Raw genomic sequence first — 23,688 nt, 5'->3', positions numbered from 1 at the left:
GATGACCACACTAGACTGACATGACTCATGAAGGACAAATCCGAAACATCTAATATTTCTCAATCCTTTCACTCTATGATCTCCACTCAACTTCAAAGTAATATTCTAAGTCCTCAGAACAGATAATGCTCAAGACTATTTCAATTCAACTCTTGTGTATTTTTTTCATTCATGGTATAGTTCACATTAATTCATGTGTAGACACTCCTCAACAAAATGGGATTTCCGAAAGAAAAAACAAACACCTTCTTGAGGTCGCTTGTTTTCTTATGATTGCTAGTAATGTTCCTAATCTGTTTTGGGGAGAAGTCATTCTTACTGCAACTTTTCTCATAAATCGAATGCCTAGTCGAGTCCTCAAATTCCAATCTCCTCGAGATGTCTTCCTCCAAATTCATTTCCAACAACAAAACTTTTCTTCATAGTTAACCTTTCGGGATTTTGGATGTTCCTCTTTTGTTCATAATCAATCTCCTCATCAATCTAAACTTGATCCAAAATCCATCAAGTGCATTTTTCTAGGTTATTCATCACATCAAAAGTGGTACAAATGTTATTCCCCAATTACTAGAAAAATGTACACTTCAATGGATGTTACCTTCTTTGAAAAACCACCATTTTCACTAAGTCTCAAATTCAAGGGAGAATATGAGAGAATTTGAGCCATGGGAAATTCAGCCTACTTGTCCCATATCTCCTACTCACATCATATCCAAAATCTTAGATCCTTCTCAGAATGAACTACCTAATCATGTGTCAGTCCCACCTATTGCTTCTAAACTTGAAGCCTCACGAGTTTCTAAATCTGAACCTTTAGTCTCACAAAGTCGAAGTCCTATTGTTTACTCGAGAAGGAAATGGGCTATCTTACAAGACTCTGAATGCCAACTACTTGAACCAGACACATTTTTTTAAATCCATTTATGAGAACATCACTTCTATGGTCCCTTTGGTTGATGATACATCACTACCAATTGCTCAACAGAAAGGTGTTAGAAGTTGTACTAGCCATCCAATTGAAAAATATGTGGCATATGGAAAATTAAATTCGTCGTATAAAGCCTTCATAACCCAATTGGACAATATTCAAATTCAACACAATATCCAAGATGCATTTAAGGATCCTTAGTGGAAAAAGGCTGTAAGTAAGGAAATTAAAGCTCTTGAAAGTAATGAAAAGTTTACTCTCACCACACTTCCTCCTGGAAAGAACCCTGTTGACTGCAAATGGAGTTTCACAGTTAAATACAAGTCAGATGGCAGTGATGAAAGATTCAAATCAAGACTTATGACTAAAAGCTTCACTCAATCATATGGTATCGATTATCAAAAGACTTCTGATCCTGTGGATAAATTAAATACTGTTCGTGTCCTTTTATCTTTAGCAGTAAATCAAGATTGGCTCCTTTATCAACTTGATGTCAAAAACGTTTTTTTTGAATGGTGATCTTGAAGAAGTTTATATGCAGGTTCCTCCTGGAATGGAAAATGGGTCTAACAGAGACTTGGTATGCAAGTTGAGAAAGTCTTCATACAGATTAAAACAATCTCCTCGTGTTTGGTTTCATAGATTTGCCAAAGTTAGGATTAAAAGTGGTTATCATCAATGTCAAGTTGATCATACTCTATTTGTGAAATCTACAAACAACAAAACTGCAATCCTGATTGTATATGTAGATGACATCATCATCACTGGAAATGATCTATGGGAGATTCTTAATTTGAAAAAGTTGCTTACAGCTGAGTTTGAAATTAAAGACTTGGGAAGTTTGAGATATGTATTAGGAATGAAGGTGGCGAGATCTAAAGATGAGATTGTCATTTCTTAATGAAAATATATCCTAGACTTACTAAAAGAGACTGGAAATCTAGGGTGTAGACCTGTTGAAACACCTATGGATCCAAATTTAGGCCAAGACGAAATTGAAGGGATTAGCCCAGTTGACAAGGGCATGTATTAAAGGCTTGTGAGAAAGTTAATTTACTTGTCACATACCAAAACAGACATATCATATTCTGTGAGCATTGTTAGTCAGCACATGAACAATCCAAATGAACATCATCTTAAGGTTGTTAATAGGATTTTAAGATACTTGAAAGGTACTCTAGGTCATGGGCTATTATTTAAAAAGTCATCAAACAAAATGGTAGAACTTTATACTGGTGCTAGTTGGGCTAGAGAGCTAACTGATCGAAAATCTACATCTAGATATTGCTCTTATACATGGGGCAACTTAGTCACTTGGAGAAGCAAAAAACAGTCAATTGTAGCCAGAAGTAGTGCAGAAGTTGAATACCGAGCTTTAGCATTGAGAATTTGTGAAGGGATGTGGAGTCAGAAGCTTTTGGAAGAACTAAGGATAGAAACTCAAAATTCATTCAAAATACTTTGTGATAGTCAAGTAGCAATCAGCATAGCAAAGAATCCCGTCCATCATGACAGAACGAAACACATGGAGATAGAACGACATTTCATATCTGAGAAGGTCAACAAGAGCATAGTGGAACTAAACTATGTTTCGTCTCGCTATCAAATTGCTAACATTCTCACCAAAGCTTTACCGAAGAGAAATTTTGATGAATTCAATTCCAAGCTTGGATTGTATTCTATATACAACTCAGCTTGAGGGGAGTGTAGATTTGTGTTTAGTGTTTAGTATATATTTGTCTTAATTATTATTTTAATTATGATTTGTTGTTTTTCCTTTTTAATTAATTTCCTTAGTTTTCCTTTTTAATTAATTTCCTTAGTTGGAATTTCTCTTGTATTATAATTACCTATTATTGGGTCCTTTTGAATAATAAGAAAAACCAATATTCTCCAAAAACTTCATTATTCATAATTCTTAATTCCCTGTGTTATAATTCTATTATTAGGGTTTTCCATTATTGTAAATATTTTGTTATATTTTCCTTTTCTATGCATTGTACACTTGTATATATTCATATCTTTGGTGAATGAATATATTATTCTAATTCTCTCTCAAACCTAAGAGTTTTACATGGTATCAGAGCCCTCTAAACAAACTTAGGGTTTTGTGAACCTTAGGGTTTGAGAATTTAGAACCCGTTTGAGTTACGTCTAGAGTTTTGTGGAGGGGTGAGTTTCGTGAAAACATTGTACTAGTAAATCACTGCAAATCAGTCAAGAAACTATTGGAATATTTGGATTTCCTTTATTCTAGGAAAGAGAATAATAATAGAGTGTTTGATGTTTTAAGACTCTATCAACTTGATCAAGGAGAAAAATCTCTTACAAGCTACTTTATGGAGGTTAAAAATACATGTGCGGAATTCAATGTCTTGATGCCAATCAACACGGATCCAAAAGTTCTAATGGCTCAATGTGAAAAGTTGTTTATCATGAGTTTTTTTATTAGGTCTTGCACCTAAATATGAGATGGCCAAAGATCAAGTGTTGTCAAGCTCAAATATCTCATCGTTGGAAGAAGCTTACACTCGAATACTTTGTATCGATAAGACACAAGCAGTTACGTCATTTGATTCTAGTAGTGCTTTGATTGGGCGCACAAATGATTATAGAGGTAATAAGAGGGTTAAATCAAATAGCTCCAAAGGTCATCCCAATAACCAAAGATCAAATCCAAGAAGTGTTGTTTGCTTTTATTGTCATAAACCTGGCCATACAAAACGTGAATGCAGAAGATTGATGAATAAGGGTCAGAGGATGCCATCACCCTCTGCACATGTCGCCTCTACTCCTGATAATCTTGACAAGTCAATTACGATTTTTGCAGAAGAGTTTGCTAAATTTCAGTAGTATAAAGAGTCACTGAGGGCATCATCTTCTACTCCCATTACGGCCATCACAGAGATAGGTAACATTTCTAAATGTCTTCTTTCCTCCATGTCAAAATGGGTCATTGACTTTAGCACTACAGACCATATGACAGGTAACCCTAGTTTATTCTCTAACCTTTGAACATCTACCTCTTCACCTAATGTCACTATAGCGATAAAATCTCCACTCCTGTTTTAGGATCAGGAACCGTCCATCTTACTAAATCAATTTCTTTGTCATCAGTTTTAAATTTATCATATTTCTCGTTTAATTTGATTTCGGTCAGTAAACTCACTCGTAGTCTTCATTGTTGTGTCTCCTTTTTTCCCGATTATTGCCTATTTCAAGATCTTATGACGAAGCAGACTATTGGTAAAGGGCGTGAATTTGGAGGTCTTTACATCTTTGAACCACAAACACCTACGACCATCACATGCACAAGTGTGTCGTCTCCCTTTGAAGAGCATTGTCGTTTAGGTCATCCATCTATCTCTGTTTTGAAGAGTCTTCGTCCACAACTTCAACATTTGTCTTCTTTAGATTGTGAGTCATGTCAGTTTGCTAAATTTCATCATTTGAGTTTGTATCCTCGAGTCAATAAACGAACTGGTGCTCCTTTTGAATTAGTCCATTCTGATGTCTAGGATCCATGTCCTATTGAGTCCAAAGGAGGATTTAGGTATTTTGTTACATTTTTCAATGACTATTCTCGTGTTACATGGTTATATTTAATGAAAAGTCATTCTAAATTACTTTCTCATTTTCGTTAACTTCCATGCTGAAATTCAAACTCAGTTTAGTGGCACTCTTAAAATCCTACGGAGTGATAATGCTAAGGAATATTTCTCATGCACTCAAGTCTTATTTAGATGCCCATGGCATTCTTCATCAATCATCTCAAAATGGGGTTGCAGAACGAAAGAATCGTCATCTCCTTGAGACAACTAGAGCTTTGATGTTTCAGATGCATGTTCCAAAATCCTTTTCGGCTGATGTTGTTTCCATAGCTTGTTTCTTAATAAATCGCATGCCCTCTTCCATTCTTAAGGGTGAGATACCTTTTCGTACTTTATGCCCCAAGCAACATTTGTTTCCCATTCCACCCAAAATATTTGGTTGTAGCTGCTTTGTTCGGGATGTTCGGCCTCAGCATACCAAGCTGGATCCAAAGTCCTTAAAATGTATTTTCCTTGGTTATTCTCATGTTCAAAAGGGATATCAATGTTATTGTCGTCTCTCCTGATGTCACTTTTTTTAACATACCTCATTTTTTTCATCACCGTCTTTCTCTTCGAATAAGAGTCAGAGGGAGCATAAGGAATTAGAGGATGATTTCCTTGTCTACACAGTTATTTCTCCTTCCGATCCTCTTCCTGATTCATCTCTACCTGTGGGTACCTCTACTCTTCCACCCATTGTTAAGATCTATACTCGACGACAACCTCCTTCAGTTCCATGCCCTGTACCACTTGATAGTGACAACGACCCTCAAACTATCTCCACAATGGTGTGATATTGTCCACTTTGGGCATAAACCTTCATGAGGCTTTGTCTCATCCTGGTTAGTATGCCGCAATGGTGGAGGAGATGACTGCCTTAGATGATAATTGTACTTGGGATTTAGTTTCTCTCCCTGCTGGAAAGAAGGCTATCGATTGCAAATGGGTGTTTGCAGTTAAAGTCAATCATGATGGTTCTGTTGCTCGGTTAAAAGTGCGCCTTGTAGCGAAAGACTATGCACAAACTTATAGCGTTGACTATATTGATACTTTTTCTCCTGTAGCAAAAACGGCATCTGTGATGTTGTTTATTTCATTAACTTCAATAAATCATTCACCTTTACATCAGCTTGATATTAAAAATGCATTTCTTCATGGTGATCTTCAAGAAGAGGTGTATATGGAGCAACCACCAAGGTTTGTTGCTCAGGGGGAGAATGGAACGGTGTGTCGCCTTCGTAAATCTTTGTATGGATTAAAGCAGAGCTCACGAGCTTGGTTTGGTAAATTTAGTTGGGTGATTGAAAGCTCTGGAATGCGAAAGAGCATATCGAATCATTCGGTCTTTTTTAAGAGACCTGAGGGTGGTGTCATCTTGTTAGTCATATATGTGGATGATATTGCGATTACTGGTGATGATGCTTTAGGTATCCAGTCCCTAAAGACCTTTCTTCATAGTCAATCTCATACAAAAGATTTAGGCATGTTGAAATACTTCTAAGGAATTGAGGTAATAAGTAGCAAGAAAAGAATACTATTATCATAGAGAAAATATGTACTTGACTTATTGACTGAAACAAGAAAGCTAGGGGCTAAGCCATGTAGTATCCCAATGATGCCCAACTTACAGCTCACAAAAGATGGAGAATTGCTAAGAGATCCTGAAAGATATAGGAGATTAGTGGAAAAACTTAATTACCTTACAGTGACTCGACCCGACATAGCCTATTCAATAAGTATTGTGAGTTAGTACATGTCATGGCCTACAGTTGATCGTTGGGCTGAATTGAAACTGATGAAAATAATAACAGAGAAAAAACACAATATTTACGTGGAAACCCTAGACCAGGGAGAAAAACCACGGTACAGATCTTTTCTTTTATTATTATAAAACTAATACACTGAATACATGAGAACAGGGTGAATAAATAGACTTGTAGAGAACCCTAGGATTAGAGGCAATTACAAAAATACCCCTAGAGTAAAAACCCTATTTTCAACACTCCCCCTCAAGTTGGTGCATAAATGTCGATAAGACCCAACTTGCTGAGACAATAATCAAAATTTGGTCTAAGCAGCCCCTTGGTGAGAACATCTGCCACTTGTTGATTAGACGGAATATAGGGAATACAAATGCTCCCGTTATCCAGTCTTTCTTTAATGAAGTGTCGGTCAATCTCTACATGATTGGTCCTGTCATGCTGAACTGGGTTGTTCGCAATGTTTATTGCAGCTTTATTATCACAGAACAATCTCATTGGAAGCTCCCTGTCTTGGTAAAGATCAGTCAACACCTTATTTAACTAGATTTCTTCACATATTCCTAAATTCATTGCCCTGTACTCAGCTTCAGCACTACTCCTCGCCACTACTCCCTGTTTCTTACTTCGCCAAGTGACAAGGTTACCCCAGACAAAGGTACAATATCCAGAAGTTGACTTTCTATCAATAATAGAGCCTGCCCAATCAGAATCTGTATAGGCTTCAATCGTTTTTTTCCCAGATTTTTTAAACATTAAGCCCTTACCGGGGGTTCCCTTCAAATATCGAAGGATACACTCAACTGCATTCATATGTTCCTCATACGGAGCTTGCATAAACTGGCTCACAACGCTTACTGCATATGAAATGTCTGGTCTGGTATGGGATAGGTAGATCAGCTTTCCAACCAACCTCTGGTACCTTTCCTTCTTCATAGGAGCCTCGTTGTTTGTAACACCAAGTTTTGCATTATACTCCACAGGTGTGTCAACAGGTTTACAGCCAGTCATGTCTGTCTCTTTGAGTAAATCAAGTGTATATTTTCTTTGCGATACTGAAATACCTTCTCTTGATCGAGCTACCTCCATTCCCAGGAAGTATCTCAGCTTACCAAAGTCTTTAATTTCAAATTCTTTGGCCATTCTCATTTTAAGCCTCAAAATTTCACTCTCATCATCACCGGACAAAACAATATCATCAACATACACTATGAGAACAGCAACCTTCCCGGAAACCGATCGTTTTGTAAATAGTGTATGATCTGAGTGCCCTTGGTTGTAACCTTGTGCTTTAACAAATGTAGTAAACCTATTGAACCAAGTCCTTGGGGATTGTTTCAGTCCATATAAGGATTTCTTCAGTCTGCAAACCTTGTACTTGAACTAACTTTCAAATCCAGGAGGCGGGCTCATATAGACCTCCTCTTCAAGTTCACTATTAAGGAATGCATTTTTAACGTCTAATTGATACAGTGGCCAATCTTTGTTAACAGCAACTGACAACAACACACGAATAGTATTGAGTTTAGCTACAGGAGAGAATGTTTCAGAATAATCAACTCCGTAAGTCTAGGTAAAACCTTTAGCAACAAGTTTAGCCTTATACCAATCAATCATCCCATCTGATTTGTATTTTACAGTGAAGACCCATTTGCAACCAATCTTCTTGTGTCCTTCTGGTAAAGGCACCTATTCCCATGTACCATTTTTCTCAAGTGCCCTCATTTCTTTTATAACAGCCGATTTCCATTCAGAGTTCTCCATGACTTCACGGATATTGCTTGGAACTATTATGGTGTCCAAGCTAGTGGTAAATGCTTTAAACTCAGAAGACAAGTTATTATACGTCAAGTAGCTGTGCATAAAGTACTTTGCACATGAGCGAGTACCTTTCCTTAGTGCTATCAAAAGGTCGAGAGAGGCATCATGATTTTCCACTTCTCTCGATATCTCAGCATGACTGGTAACCTGTAACTCGAGATTTTTAGTAATATCTTCCACTCCTTTGTCAACAACAGGACTTTTCCCTTTATTATTCTCTCTTTCAGCTGTTTCTTCATCTGTCACATATTTGGTATGGTCATTTCGACCTCCATCTTTTTCGTCTCTGCACTTGTCAGTCTCCATACATATATCAACTTCATTAGTTTCAGGAATACACGTACCTGAACCAAATGCCGGTTCTGGAACCTGGACCTGAGCCAACGGATTAACAGGTGGCAATACTTCCTTTCGACGATTCTTCCTATAGTAGGTTATCCAAGGAAGCTGGTTGGTAGGGAGAACAGGGCAGGCTCTTTCAGAACTAGTGGAAGGGATCAGAGTGGAATCCCCCAAGGGAATAGCATAGGTGGACCAGTTAGGCTCTTCACTTGGACTCTCCCCCTGAAGATGACTAACGGGAAAGAAAGGTTAGTCTTCAACAAAGGTAATATCCATGGATACAAAATATTTTCTAGAGGATGGATGATAGCATTTATATCCATGTTGATGAAGGGGATACCCAACAAAGACACATTTTTTAGCACGAGGGTGAAATTTTGTGCGATTTAGGCCATGAGAGTGGACAAAAGCGACACAGCCGAAGACACGGAGGGGTACATCGGAAATCAGACGAGTAGTCGGAAAGGACTCTTTGAAAAGGTCTAAGGGATTATGAAAGTCAAGGACACGAGAAGGCATACGGTTGATGAGGTGAGCTGCTGTAAGAATGGCATCTCCCCATAGGTAAGACGGAAGAGTAGCAGACAACATTAAAGACCGGACAACTTCTACCAGATGGCGATTTTTACGCTCGGCTACTCCATTTTGTTGAGGAGTATAAGCACATGAGTTCTGATGAACAATTCCCTTAGACACAAGAAAGTCATGAACAGAGGTATTAAAGAACTCTCGTCCATTATCACTCCTTAAAATCCCAATTTTGGCATGGAACTGGGTTTCAATCATAGTATAAAATTGTTTAAAGGTAGATGACACCTCTGACTTATCGGCTAGTAAGAACACCCAAGTAAGACATGTATGGTCGTCTATGAAGGTGACGAACCAACGTTTACTAGTAGAGGTAGTGGTTGGTGATGGTCCCCAGACATCACTATGAATAAGGGAGAAGGGACTAGATGGCTTATATGGTTGAGAACGAAACGAAATACGACTTTGTTTGGCACAAATGCATACATCACAAGTTAAAGATGCTATATCAATATTGCGAAACAAACGTGGAAATAAATATTTCATATACTGAAATTTCGGATGGCCTAAACGATAATGCCATAACATAAAGTCATTTTCAGAAGTAGAAAACTTTAAAGACATAAAACCAGCAGTGTGATCCTCCTTAGAAGAAGTCTCATCAGAAAGAAAGTAGAGCCCCTATCATGCCGGGCAATGCCAATCGTCATCCCCGACTTCTGATCCTGAAACACAACAGAGTCTGGTGAAAAAATAGCTTTACAGTTCAGATCTCTTGTAATTTTACTAACCGATAAAAGATTATATGATATTTGTGGCACAAGAAGAGTATCACGTAAAATAAAACCATCAAGAGGAAAAGTATTCCCTTTTCCTGCAACTGGGGCAAAAGACCCATCTGCAATTCTGATACGTTCATTCCCCGCACTCGGACAGTAAGTAATAAATAATTTTGAAGAACTAGTGAGATGATCTGTGGCCCCTGAATCTACGATCCAGGGTTTCTTACCATTAATGCTAACAAGACCAAGAGCTGAGAATGTACCTGATTAAACAATGGCACTTACTCCGACGACCTTCACATTGGTCTTACTATGGGCTAAAGACTGATGCTGTGAATTTTCAATAACTGGATCACTTACAGAAGTACGTCCGGAGTTTGATCTGTCATGGGACTGTCATTTCTTACTGTTCGGGGGCCTGCCATGCAGCTTCCAACATTGGTCCTTCGTATGCCACGGCTTCTTACAGTGCTCACAGACAGGTATGGGCTTTTTGTCACTGTTAGAATTGGACGCCTTTGAGACAAAGGCTGATACATCAACAGAGGCTATCACGGGACTGTTCATAGCCTGTGATCGGTCTTCTTCTAGACGAATCTTGGAACACACCTCTCGGAAAGACGAAATAGGTCGTTGACCCAATAAGCGACTTCGCACACTATCATATTTTGGGTTCAATCCAGCCAAAAACACATAAACCCGATCTGCCTCTTTAAGCTTCAAATACTGTGACCTATCCTGTGCGCAGTTCCAGATAATCTCCCGGCACAAATTCATTTCTTGCCAAAAAACTAACAGATTATTAAAGTAGGACATAACAGTCATGTTTCCTTGCTTGCATTCATGGACTTGTTTACGTAAAGTGTACAACCTGGATGCGTTTTGTCGTTGTGAGTACAAGTCCCTGGTTGCCTCCCAGATATCTCTTGCAGTTGCTGCATATAGAAGAGGCCGGCCAATCTGAGGCTCCATACTGTTGATAAGAGCAGACCGTAGCAAAGAATCCTCCCCTTTCCAGATTCTTTCTTAAGGATCACCTGGGATGGGTTTCGGAATTTCTCCTGTCAGATATCCGAATTTATGCCTACCTTCTAGAGCCATTCGAATTGACTAGGACCATGAAGAAGTAATTCTCCCCATCAGTTTTTCTCCAACCAGAACTCCTGCAAAATTGCCCACTGAACCAGTTAAGTAATTTGTATTAGGCAAAATAGATAACGGTTTACGGATTCTCTGGACCAGTAGACGGTTGGGAAGTTTGTGCCAAGCATTGTATCTGAAATTCTGCTGATGCAAAAAGGCCAACCGATGTCTCCACATCATCGGAGTAATGAACCGAACTACAACCGGTTGAAACCGAGTCACATGGTCATCGGCGGGGCATTGGTAGCCGGCTGAGAGATCGCCGGTAAATGAGAAGGCCCCGGTCGGCTGTGCTGGTCAAGATGGTGCCGGAAAAACCCTCATCCCTCTGGTCAAACGAACCGAGAACAGAATCGAAGAGATTCTGCTCTCCTTGTTGGACGGAGTAACTCACCGGCCTGTCGCGGACTCCTTGGGTGTACACCGACGGCGGGTTGTTTCTGAAGGAGGTAGAAGATGAAATCTCCTAAGCGGCCTGCTTCATCGATCGGAAAAGCAGGTTCGACAGAAGACGAAACCCCCATAATCGGCGACCAGAAACTCAGATAGCCAAGAAGGAGCGATCGGAAGCTCGTCTGTCGCCTGCACATCGGAAACGCTCTGCCCGTCGACATTTTTGGGCTGTTCCTGATCGGCAACTGTGATCCGTGTCAAACCGGATTGTTTCCTGACAGAATTGGTTGCCTGCAATCGGACGGCGGAGATTAAGTCTGGTAGGGCAGCCTGAAAACACTCCTTAACCGCAACCCTAATAGCGGTTTGCATAACAAAACTTGAAGATCCACCAGCAGAAGGCGATTGTGGATGGTTTTCTTCCATAATGGCTAGGATTTCGCCCCATTGCTCTGATACCATGATGAAAATAATAACAGAGAAAAAACACAATATTTACGTGGAAACCCTAGACCAGGGAGAAAAACCACGGTATAGATCTCTTCTTTTATTATTATAAAATTAATACACTGAATACATGAGAACAGGGTGAATAAATAGACTTGTAGAGAACCATAGGGTTAGAGGCAATTACAAAAATACCCCTCGAGTAAAAATCCTATTTTCAACAGAAACAGATTCTTTGTTAACTGAAGGTTGCTCCCAGGCGTGGTTTATTATATAAGGACTATGGTCATACTAATATTGAATGTTTCTCAGACGCCGATTGGGCAGGATCTAAAGAAGACAGAAGATCAACCTCAGGATTGTGTTTTTGTTGGTGGTAATTTGATTTCTTGGAAGAGTAAGAAGCAAAATGTGGTGTCACGTTCAAGTGCGGAATCAGAATATAGAGCAATAACACAGTCTGTATGTGAATTGATTTGGATATATCAGCTTCTTATTGAGTTGAAATTTGAAATCACCACACCAAAAAAGTTGTGGTGTGATAATCAAGCAGCACTTCATATTGTGTCTAATCCAATATTTCATGAAAGGACTAAACATATTGAAGTTGATTGCCATTTTGTATGTGAGAAAATTCAACAAGGGTTGGTATCTATAGGATATGTGAAGACTGGAGAACAATTAGGAGATATCTTCACGAAAGCATTGGATGGAAGACCTATAGATTATCAATGTAACAAGTTGGGCATGATTAATATATATGCTCCAACTTGAGGGGGAGTGTTATAATTCTATTGTTAGGGTTTTCTATTATTGTAAATATTTTGTTATATTTTCCTTTTCTATGCTTTGTACACTTGTATATATTCATATCTTTGGTGAACGAATAGATTATTTTGATTCTCTCTCAAACCTACGAGTTTTACACCCTGAAACAAACGATCATTCAGCATATGAGGCCTACAAAAGGCCGGTGGGTGTATAGCCAATGTCATCATGCCTGATATTACCTGCAGAACAACAGAAAAATACTTCACTTGCTTGACATGAAAGCTGGTTGAGTTCAGGACGCAGACAATTTTGAGAACACAATCATTTGGGTCACTGTAATCAAGTCGATGCCTACGAAGCATTGCAGCAAAAGTAGCTCCTACTCTCTTCTCCTCCAATTTCAATGACTGCACCAATTATGAATGAATTAGCACTTCATCACATTACAAAGTTGTTAGAATAAATGGGTGGTTACTTGAATGACTTAGAAACTGCCAGCATAACATCAGGTTAATGGAAACCAGTACCTGAACAGTAATCTGGTTATATTTCTGCTGCTCTGCGAACACAGAGTCCAAACTAATGTCCCAGAGTCTAGCAGCTACAAGTGGCATACATGCTGATGGCTCACTCTCATATCCATCCTGATATTATAATTATAGTAAAGTTAAAAGGTCAAAGAAATTAATACAATCCATTTAAGGTTTTTTGGTCATCTAAGAAATCAATGGATTGATTTTCTGCAACCATTTTCTCACCACAAAATGACATGTAAATGCACAACCCAGGAAGTTGGGTTGAATATTTATATATTCACAGTTTCTAACATGATGAATGACTATGAAAACAAAGCAAAACAAATTATGAGACATGAATACCCATAACTACGATCACATGGATGAAATGTGATACTCATAACACTTGGTCGGATACAAAGGTTTGAGATTACAATACAAACCAACATATTAGATATAAACAATGCATAGGAAAGATTCAGGCTGGACATTTTCCAAATCTACAGACTACCTACTGGCTACTGTTTTATCTATGTATATATGTGTGGGTATATATTCAAGAAACAAAACCTTCCATTGAAATAAAAAAAAGACTAATGACCAAAAGATACAAACACAACTAGGGAGTGAACAAAGAGATGAATAAAACATACAAGGGAAATATATAAAAATAAATAAATAAATAAATCCAATTATTCAATAATTCAGATGATTATAGTCTTTCCTTTTTCGGTTGTAACTAGTTTTATTTAGTTCACTACTTTCTTATTGATTTAAGGGCAAAGTACATTTTTAGTCCTCGAAGATTGGGATTAGTGTGGTCCGGGAGGTTCAAAGACTAGTTCTAAATTGTCCATTGAGTTAATTTAACTTTTAGTTGATTGATGGACAAGTGAGGGCTCATATTGATGTCGCAAATTTTAAATTGAGATTGAATATTATTTTTTAATGACATTGTGATTTCATTTTTTCCTAACTCTTTCCGTTTCTCTCTCTTCCCTTGACCTTCTTCTCCAAACCCATTTTTCCATCGGTCCCATCTTACATCCCCAATCCCAATCTCCATTTATGTAGCACTTTAGTTTCACATCCAGAAAATCTCAATCCACACAATCAAATGCTTTTTGATGTCTATTTTCAAAATCCAATCCTTTAATTTTTTTAATCTACATTCTTCCACCACCTCATTTGCAATTAGAAATTTGCCTACCTACAATAAAGGCATCTTCATCAAGAAATGATAGATGACACTACTTTTTTCATTCTTTCTGCTTATACTTTGACAAGAATCTTATAAATGGAAGAAGTTGAGTTGTTTGGTTTGAAACCCTTTACTGATGCTATCAATTCCTTCTTCTGAATTAGACATATGATGTTTTCTTTCAAAGCCTAGTTAAGATGCCTATTATGGTGGAAGTCTTTAAACAATTGTAACAAACCTTCTTTCGAATACTACCAAAACTTCATTTAAAAAAAAAAAAAAAATCAATTATGGAAGAGTATATATGCTTATAGATTAGTAAGGTGGTGGAATATTATAGATCAAAAGATATGGGGGAGACGAATATTCCGCCATGGCTCCTTTTATGCATTAGCATAGAAAGAATGTTTCCTTTCTCTCTAAAGAAAAATATTAAAAAAATATTTTTTTTAAACGAGAAACGAGCCTCTTAATAATAAATCGAGACTAATGCTCAAAGTACAACAAGATACTAGCAAAACAAAACTTTAGAATCAGGAAGTGCACCCGGACATATCAACTAGGTTGACACCCCATAGCACCCTCATCACTTCCAATGAGAAGGACGGAAGAAAAAGTACAACTGGGAATCAAAACATAGCCAAAACACAGTGAAGACTAAAGGGTCCATCTAATACAAAGTGATACAATCAGCAAAACTAACAAAGGAATTTAATACAAACACCCACATTGGTGAAGACTAAAGAGTTTTGGAGAAATCTTGGAAAAATCTTGGAGCTGAAGTTTTTATTCATTGAATAAAATGAGTGATAAGTTCCCTTTAAATAGGCCCAAAGGGAAAGGGCTTGTACACACCTAATTAACTAACCTAACCTCCTTTAAATAGACCCAAAGGAGAAGGGTTTTGTCACACCTATTCTAAAATTAAAACTGAATTTAAAAAGAGAATACAATCTGTCATTTTATAAGAAATATCCAAAATACCCTTTCTACAAAAAATACCTAAAATACCCTTAATATCCCTACATCACAAATGAGAACAAGAAACTCAAAGACCAACACTAAATAAAAGAATCTGCATGGTCGAAGAATGGCATATAATTAAATATTAATAATTATAACGAGAGCGAGAGAGAGAGTTTCAAGTTCAAAAGAAGAGTACAGTTTTAATAAAACAAAAATGCACAAAGAAAAGAATCAATAAGCCAAATTAGATAATATTCTATAAAATCAAGGCACAATACCACCCACTTAACCAAATTTGAAATTTTAACATATTTGAACATTGTAAATGAACACTTGAAAAGGGATGAGTTAGGGAGATAAGAAGGCTGACCTGCCTCCAACATTCAAGTAAGTGAACTGTGATATTAGAAATTCTGAGTTGAAACTTTTCAGATGATGGAATCACTGAACCTCCTCTGTGACAATCAGATTTCTCACAAATACGTAAAATCCTGGTTGGACCATCCGCATATATTTCGTACCCAACCTTCATAATCTCCGGGCCACTAAAGCTGCCAGATATTGTGTGATGTGTCAAGCCTCCTTGTCGCCTAGACTTATATAAAGGCCTCCATGTGCGCAACTTGTCCAAGTTAATTTCACGAAGGCTCTCTACCAGTAATTTCAACAGAAAAAGTCAATCTAAGAAAACTTGTCTGGCAAACATTCCTTATTGAGACCATGCACAACCCAATGTCAAAATTGAGTAAGTTTGAAACAGAGTTCCTTCCATAATTTAATCATCAAGATCCAACATATTAAAAACAGATACTACACATGATATTTAGCCAAAAGGCCAAGAAAGATATTCGACATGATGTAAGAAGAATGGGGTTAATTGGGTAATATTCTAGGTTAATTCCCTTTTTACCCTCACTTATAATAAATCCTATAAATTGGAGTCTTCCCCTTTTGCATGAAGCATATTATCATTCTAATAAAAGACTCATAAGTTTGATACTTAGAGGATTATTCTTTGAGACTATTTAGGTTACATCAATTTGGTACCAAAGCAACCGTCTCGACCAACATTGACTACCGCCAATAGAAGACAGAGAAATAACTCTTGGTGACACCGATCACAAGAGGGAAATTGGAGTGTTATGCTCATTTCCACCTTTTCATGCTTTGGTGGAGGATTGGTGGTTAAAAGATGGAAACAAGCACAACACTCAAAGCTTCCTCTTGTAAGTGGCACCATCAAGGTCCAAGAGTTTCGGTCTTTCACCAAAGGCAGTCAATGTTGGCCCAGACGGTTGCTCAGATTCCAAATCGATGTAGTCTAAGTAGCCTCAAGGAATAATCCTCCTTTTGAATTCTTCTTTTTGAAAAGGAAACCATACTTTTTATTAAAGCATAAAAAGAAAGTACAAGAGATGTGTACTTAAATAGGAGCGATACAAGATACGGGATCAGGAGACGCACCTGAGCATCTCAACTAGGTTGACACCCCCTTAGCGTCCTCATCATGTCCATAGAACTCAAACAAAAACGAAAAATATGGAACTTACAAGAGAATTGAATACAAAGAAAAAAAATGCCCTCTTTTGATGGACATAGTACAAACCAAGTACAAACCACGAGGGAAAACAAGAGAATAATAATTTAAGCCTAACTACTTAAGTTTTCAAGGTTGGATAGTAGTGACCCTTCTCCTCAAAACATAATCAAACTGGGAGGATGAATGCTTGCCAATTCAAACATAAGTCTTGAAGTGAATAGGCTGTAAAGTGCTTTGAAAGAGAACATCGTTGAGAAGCATTAAGTTTAGCAGCCTCATAACGGGAGAACCAAGTGTGTTTTCTATCTTGAAAGATTCTTTGATTTCTTTCAAACCAAATTTCAACTAATATTGTTTTTACTGCATTGCACCAAATCAGATTTGGGGCTTTTTTGAGGATAGGACCAGTGAGTAACTGCTGAACGTTCTTTTTACAAGTACTGTCGGAAACCCAGCTGATGTTGAAGGATTTGAAAAGGACTAGCCAACAATTTCTTGCAAAGAAGCAGTCAAAGAACAAGTGTTGCAAGTCTTCTCCAGCTGATTTACATAAAACACATTGATTAGGAGAAAGAAAATGGGAGGGCAGCTTGTGTTGCAGAACTGAGGCACTGTTTAGGGATCCAAAAAGCAAGATCCAAACCGTAATATTCACTCTTCGAGGACTATTGGTCTTCCACAAAGCTTTTAAAAGGTGGGTGTCAATAGGTGAGGCCAAGGCAAGATGGTTAGACAGAGATTTTACCGTGAATGAACCACTTGCTTCTAAGGACCAAGAACGATAGTCAGGTCTGAGAGAAGGCTTTAAGTTGGAAATCAAGAGAAGAAAAGTCTGAAAGTCTGGTATTTCTTCATCTTTTAATAATCTTCTTAAGGGTAGAGACCAAGATAGGATTTGAGAATCCCAATGATCCAAAACAGATCCATTTTGGTTAGAAGCAACTCTAAATAAAGAGGGAAAACTGAGTTTAAGGGGTGTGTTACCAGCCCAAGAGTCATGCCAGAAGGCTATTCGGCTTCCATTTCCCAGTTTGAAGACTGCCAAGGCTTCTACTTTCAACCAGATTTTTGATATGCTGATCCAAGGACTACGAAGACTACAAAAAGACTTTCCAGAAGTGTGCCATTCACCAATTTCTACCATGAATACTCTTTATAACTTGTGCCCATAAAGAAGAATTCTCGTGGAAAAATCGCCACCCCCATTTGGCAAGAAGTGCCAAATTTCTGCTTTTTAATACTCCTAGAGCCAGTCCCCCATCCTCAACTTTTTTTGATACAATCCTCCTTTTGAATTTGATTTCCCTCTTGTGATTCTATTTCCTTTCCTTGAAGCTACAAACTCCAGATTAACAATCGGGTCAAGAAACGGGGAAATATCATCCTCCTGAGATTTTGACTTCCAAAATATATGAAAATACTCGCAATAAGTGTTCGACAAGAATTCAAGAAGTAAACAAGAATAATGGAAAGAACAAGAAAACTAGAAGAAAACTCCCCAGGCACATTCGAGAGAGCCCGGAATTCTCTTAAATCTCCCAATCTTCAGCTTCTACACCAAAATAACCACACCCAAAACTGATCTTCCGAAACCCTTCAAAACCTCTAAAGTCTTCGGTCCCTGCACCAACATGGAACAAACTTCCCAAGCCCCAGTAACTATTTGACAGCTGTGAATTTCCCTTTCCTACCCCTCCTTTCGTATGTATAATTGGGGGTTAAGTTCCAAAACAACCCTCCTTCCCCCGGGCTCTCTCTCTCTCTTATAGGATAAACGTGTGTATTCTGGAGGTCAAAATGATTTTTTTTAATAAAAGGAAGAATCAGAGACTGAATCTTGGTTGTGCAGCGTATTCTACCTAATGCTGGGTTGGAACTACATCATGAGGCAAAATGAAAGATCTAAATTTTTGTTTGAACAAGATACAAACTTTTCATAATGATATGAACTTCAAATAAAATTAAAGATTTAAATGCTTACGATAGGATTGTTTAGTAGAAATAAATTTCTAATTTCTGTTTTCTGAAACTAATTTAACCCAACTAGCAAGTCATTGGAAATGCACAGAAAGTAGGGAACTTTTCCCAAAAAGAAAACGGGGGGAAAAACTTATTCTTTTCTTCACAGTATTGGTAGGAATCAGCAACCAAGCCAGTATCACCAAGGTAAAAATACGAGAACAGAGATACAGACCTTGAAAGAAAAAATAGTTTACAAGTACCGTTAATTTGGACTACTAGCTCATGTGGAAGAGTCAAGTCATCCCAGACATAGTCAACGCTACAGAGAGATCCTAGGACCTCTGGCTCCACAACATCCTGTAAATTTATCGTATCATTAATAGAAAGGAATACCAACATTATATTGTAGTTCACATCCATCCACCAATTGATGAGAGAGGAAAATGGAAGAATAGCACAACCTTCTGATAGTATGTAATAGAAAAATCGTGCAAACGATTCTCAATCCTGTATGGAAGGTTGGTATTTGGTGGTTTATGGAAGTGTAAATTTAATGTTGAACCTTCTTCCACCACATGAACTGCAGCAAATTCTGTGCCTTTCAAAGCCTCTTGGTCTGGCTGCTTTTTGAATTTCACGTAAAATCGCCCCAATGAAGCAATGCATATTGGGCCAGACCAACTCAAATCAGAGTCAGTAAGGTAGAACTGAATAAATTTTAATGAATCATCCATAGTTTTTGAATGCTTCTTAACAAAATTTTCAATTAGACTCGATCCTCTAGGCTTCTGGATTCCGTCCTGCAGTTTGAGTGTTGCTTTTTGTTTACTGTCAACTTGGATTGTGCTTCCTTCATCATTCTTCTTATAGGATTAAAATGAGAAACAAAAAAGAAGAAAAAGATTAAATACATAAAACATAACAGTGACCAGAGTGCTAAAGAAAAGGTAACTAGAAAATGAATAACGAAGTACAAACCTGTAAGTAACACTGACGTACAGTAATATTTTCTTTTGATTCATTAATCACTACATATCGTGGAACTATAGTTACAAGCTGGGATGACAAAACCATATTTCTCAACAGTGATCCCAAAGAGACACCAAGTTTGATACAAGATACTACGCCATCTCCTTGAGTTTGCAAGCTTAATTCTGTGAAGCCAGATAGAGCATCCAAGTCAAGTATTGATTCAGATTTATAATTTTCCGACTGTACAAACACCTTTTTGGACCTGTAAGAAATTACAATGATGTCACTAAAAAAAAATGAAATATTAGAAAATTAAATTTTGCTGACGTGAGACAAGGAAATAAAAAGAGAAAAGAATTAGGAAAAGAGATCCATTTTACTTTCAAGTGAAGAATCATCTTACTTTAAGAACCATGAACAACTGGAATGTGGAAGCAAACTTATTCCTAAATTTGGAGGACAGAGACCATTCTCTTTTACATCCCTGCATACATCCATGGCTTTCATTTGTTACACAATCTGCCAAAGGTATGCATAGGCTCTAAAAACAATGCAAGTAAGCATTCATGAACCATTCTATGATGCACCTGTAAAGAGTCTTCTTATTGGAAGCAAGAAAATGTAGCTTAAAATTTGTGTCATTCTTCAGCGCATACGGTGTAAAAACAGTTACCTGCAATTGACAATGCATTAGGTTACCTGCAGATCAAAATGCATCAGGTTTCCTACATGAGACATAGTGTAAATAGTTTACTAGTTGGAGCTGTTGCAAAATTTGAGCCCATAACCACGTTAATTATGTTAAATGATATATAATTAAATTTGCCTCCATCCATTAGCTTAAGCTTTTGGGACAATCGACGATTTAAGATAGTAGCAGAGCAAATGGCCAGGGAGGTCCTATGTTCAAACTCCTGCAATGTTATTTCCTCCCCAATTAATATTCATTTCCACTTGTCGGATCTTCTTCATATTTCAAGCCCACAAGTGAGGGGGAAGTGTTATAATTAAATTCACCTTCACCGATCAACTTAAACTTTTGGGTCAATTGGCGATTTATGAAATTAAATAACTAGTAATGAAATGTGTATTTTATTCTTTGAAAACAAAGTAAAAGGTAAATTAACATCACCTCTAATATGCCTCTATGGCCACGAGCCAATCTTAAAGAAGCAAAGTACTGTCCACCACCAAAATCAAGATCAATGTCTACGGATTGGACTTTACTTTTCTGCTTCAGTAACTTCTCCACAAAATCACCACTATTCACTGACTTGCAAGTTGAATTTAATGCAGTCAATGTAACAGTAAAAAAAATTATGGCAGGGTTCACATAGAAATTAGCTGTTGATTCAGATGATATAATTGCCCTGGATCCAATATATGGATCCTCATTTGAGGTACTACTATCTGCAATAAGATCAAATGACAAGTTAAATCATTTAAAACTATCCAAATGGAAACCAATTTCAAGCTTACCTTTCTCACTTAAAAGCACATGTATATCTGAATACAAGGAATTGGACACTCGTACGGTAGGAAGAAGAAAAATCTGTTTTTGCACTTGTAGCACATCAGATGAATGACTAGTATCAAACCTATGCCCAGATTCATCAGGCCGCATTATATGCACATCCTTGCTAACGCATTGAATCAGAAAGTGCAAGTACTCTTCACGTCCATCATCAACAAACAGCTTACAACTTGCTGTGCTAAAGGAGTACTTCTCCAACCCAACCATTAGAGCCCTTCTGAATTTGTAGCTTAACTTATCAAAAATTCCAGACAAATGCTTTGCCTTTTCACCTTTAAAGTCATCTGACCACTCAACTGACCTTGAATTCTTAAAATTCATTGATTCATCAGTCAACATTGGTCTAAAAGAAAGAAGGAAGTTTCCTGAAATGTTTTGAACCCCTTAATTTCAGAACAAGGTAACGTGAAGGGAGAATCATAAAGCAATGCAGTTTAATACTATTTATTAAAACCTACGTAAAATTGGATGGTTTCTAGCATCGAGGACAGTCTTCACAGACACGAGGCTAGATTTCTGGTCCATCATGGATGTTTAAATCTTCTATTCAAATAGGTCTTTTTTTTCTTTAAAAATAAATAAATAAATAAAATAAAAGGAAAGAAAGAAAGAAAGAAAGAAAGAAGAAGAAGAAGAAAGAAAGAAAGAAAAAACACTTTTTATTGGTGTTATTATGTACTTATAGTTAACTAATACAAATACAACAAATATTAAGGCTATAAGGACTCTAGTTCATCATCTCTCACGCAGGATCAGGAGGAAATAGGAAAAATCCAACAAGGAGTTTCCTATTTAGAACTGTCAAAATTATGCTTCAGTTTAGAAATGTGCCTGGTTCTTTCTAACCCAAAAAATATCACTAGCTAAAAGAGCAAATATGGAGTTCCTTTTTTGCTGGTTTTTACATAAGCCATCCAAATTCGGAGGACATGCAATAACATGAGTTTTTTAGTACAAATTGGGAGCGAATGAATTTGAACCACAGATCTCTTGATCCTCGGCACATATGCATGCCAATTGAGCTAAGCTCTTGTTGTTAATAACATGAGTTGTTTAAGCCTTTAAGGGGATTGAGTGATTGACTTGCGACACAGGTGGTTTCTAGTGTTTTTTTCATCTTTATTGGTAAGTATACTTGATATATTAGGCTCTGTGTCACTGGAATTGGACTACAGCAACCACTGCAACGTCTGGAATTTAGCTAGTTATAGCAGTCCCTTACATATGTAGACACTCTAATGTTTCTTTAATCATTTAAGAATGAGTATACTTTTCTCCTCCTACCAAAATGTTCTGCAAAGAGAAACAGAAAAAAAGGCAGAAGCAGGCACTCACGAAGTACATAGTGAACTATTTAGCTTTAGAAAGTAAATGAAATGTAAATTCACTTTCTTCTTGTATCACTGAATTTTGGAATTCCAAAAGTCCAATTAACCTAATAATTTAATCCAAGAAATTCACACCCAAATTCATTTTGATCACCATCGAGCCCTCCTAATGTGAAAGACAGTTTTTCATTGCGTGCACTTGAAATCACCATAAGTTAGTTCTGGTTGTTATTATTATTATTTCACATGGACATAGAAGGGAGAGGTAAGAATGAAACAGCATAATGATGAAAAACTATCTTGTCATACAATCCTCTATTCACAAAGAATAACTGGCCATACTTAGATTAGGCTTACCACATACCAACACTTAAAGACTTTAATGCTTTTCTCGATCCACCAGAAGAGTTTAACGCATCAAACATTGCCATTGAATCATCAATCACATCTCCATGTTTTAGCAACACAGAAGCACATTCATCTTCATTTGGTTGGTTTCGCCGAAATCGAAGTTCCATGGTTAGTCCACTTTCATTATGTATTCTCGTCATAGGGGAAATCACAATGGACAAACCATCCTGCAAAGCAGAGAGAAACAAGGGTTGTTACACGAGAGCAATCATTTTCAAGAATTGTGAACTCAATTAAAACGATTTGTTCACAAAGTGATACAAGTTACCTCAGGATGATGAGAAATGTCAACCACAATAAGTGGCCCTGGATAAGTTTTTGAATCTATGGAAGAAATGAGAAGTGTACGTGAATATCCTCAGCAGCATTCCCAAAAACTTTGCCTCAATTAGCATTAAATTGAGGATACGAAAAACAATATGATAGAGTCTATAAAATCATATATTTCTTTCATTTTTTATCATTTTTTTGGAGTAAAAGATGCCATTTCCAGTTCACCGTAATTTATAGCCCATAAATTTCAATAATGTATCTTCCATCTTTTAAGAAGTATGTATAAGACAATGAGTGAAGCATACCCTGTGCTTTTCTCAGCTTAGTGCGCACAATGTAGAAAAGGGAAAAAATAAAAAAATAAAAAATAAAAAAACCAAATAATTGACCATTAAATTTACACAAATATTATAAATGTCAAATTACCTATTAACCCAAAAGTTTAAGCTTATATGTTGCTACAAATTTAATCCCAATC

At 37.2% G+C, this 23,688-nt stretch overlaps 1 protein-coding gene across 4 annotated transcripts in view; it reads right to left on the bottom strand.

The window, feature by feature from the left end:
- LOC120072502 overlaps positions 1–23,688 on the bottom strand; it is a 70,998-nt gene that overhangs the window by 13,609 nt on the left and 33,701 nt on the right. For 3 of the 4 annotated variants that reach the window (XR_005480510.1, XM_039024876.1, XM_039024874.1), the window contains 12 exons: positions 23,206–23,261; positions 22,891–23,104; positions 21,144–21,563; positions 20,797–21,074; positions 20,252–20,337; positions 20,068–20,148; positions 19,671–19,926; positions 19,154–19,555; positions 18,953–19,049; positions 15,561–15,841; positions 13,036–13,152; positions 12,748–12,915 (listed from right to left, as the gene is read on the bottom strand). Coding sequence is in view for 3 of the 4 variants with exons in the window: in XM_039024876.1 (XP_038880804.1) it covers positions 12,748–12,915; positions 13,036–13,152; positions 15,561–15,841; positions 18,953–19,049; positions 19,154–19,555; positions 19,671–19,926; positions 20,068–20,148; positions 20,252–20,337; positions 20,797–21,074; positions 21,144–21,563; positions 22,891–23,104; positions 23,206–23,261 (2,456 nt within the window). In the remaining variant the exon portion in view is untranslated. The remainder of the gene's footprint in view (positions 1–12,747; positions 12,916–13,035; positions 13,153–15,560; positions 15,842–18,952; positions 19,050–19,153; positions 19,556–19,670; positions 19,927–20,067; positions 20,149–20,251; positions 20,338–20,796; positions 21,075–21,143; positions 21,564–22,890; positions 23,105–23,205; positions 23,262–23,688) is intronic. The other variant, XM_039024875.1, reaches the window with a different exon arrangement.

This window comes from Benincasa hispida, chromosome 3, assembly GCF_009727055.1.
Source record: "Benincasa hispida cultivar B227 chromosome 3, ASM972705v1, whole genome shotgun sequence".
In the NCBI taxonomy this organism is placed as follows: domain Eukaryota; kingdom Viridiplantae; phylum Streptophyta; class Magnoliopsida; order Cucurbitales; family Cucurbitaceae; genus Benincasa; species Benincasa hispida.
The sequence above is the reverse complement of the archived record's forward strand: the minus strand, read 5'-3'. Positions and strand labels throughout refer to the sequence as shown.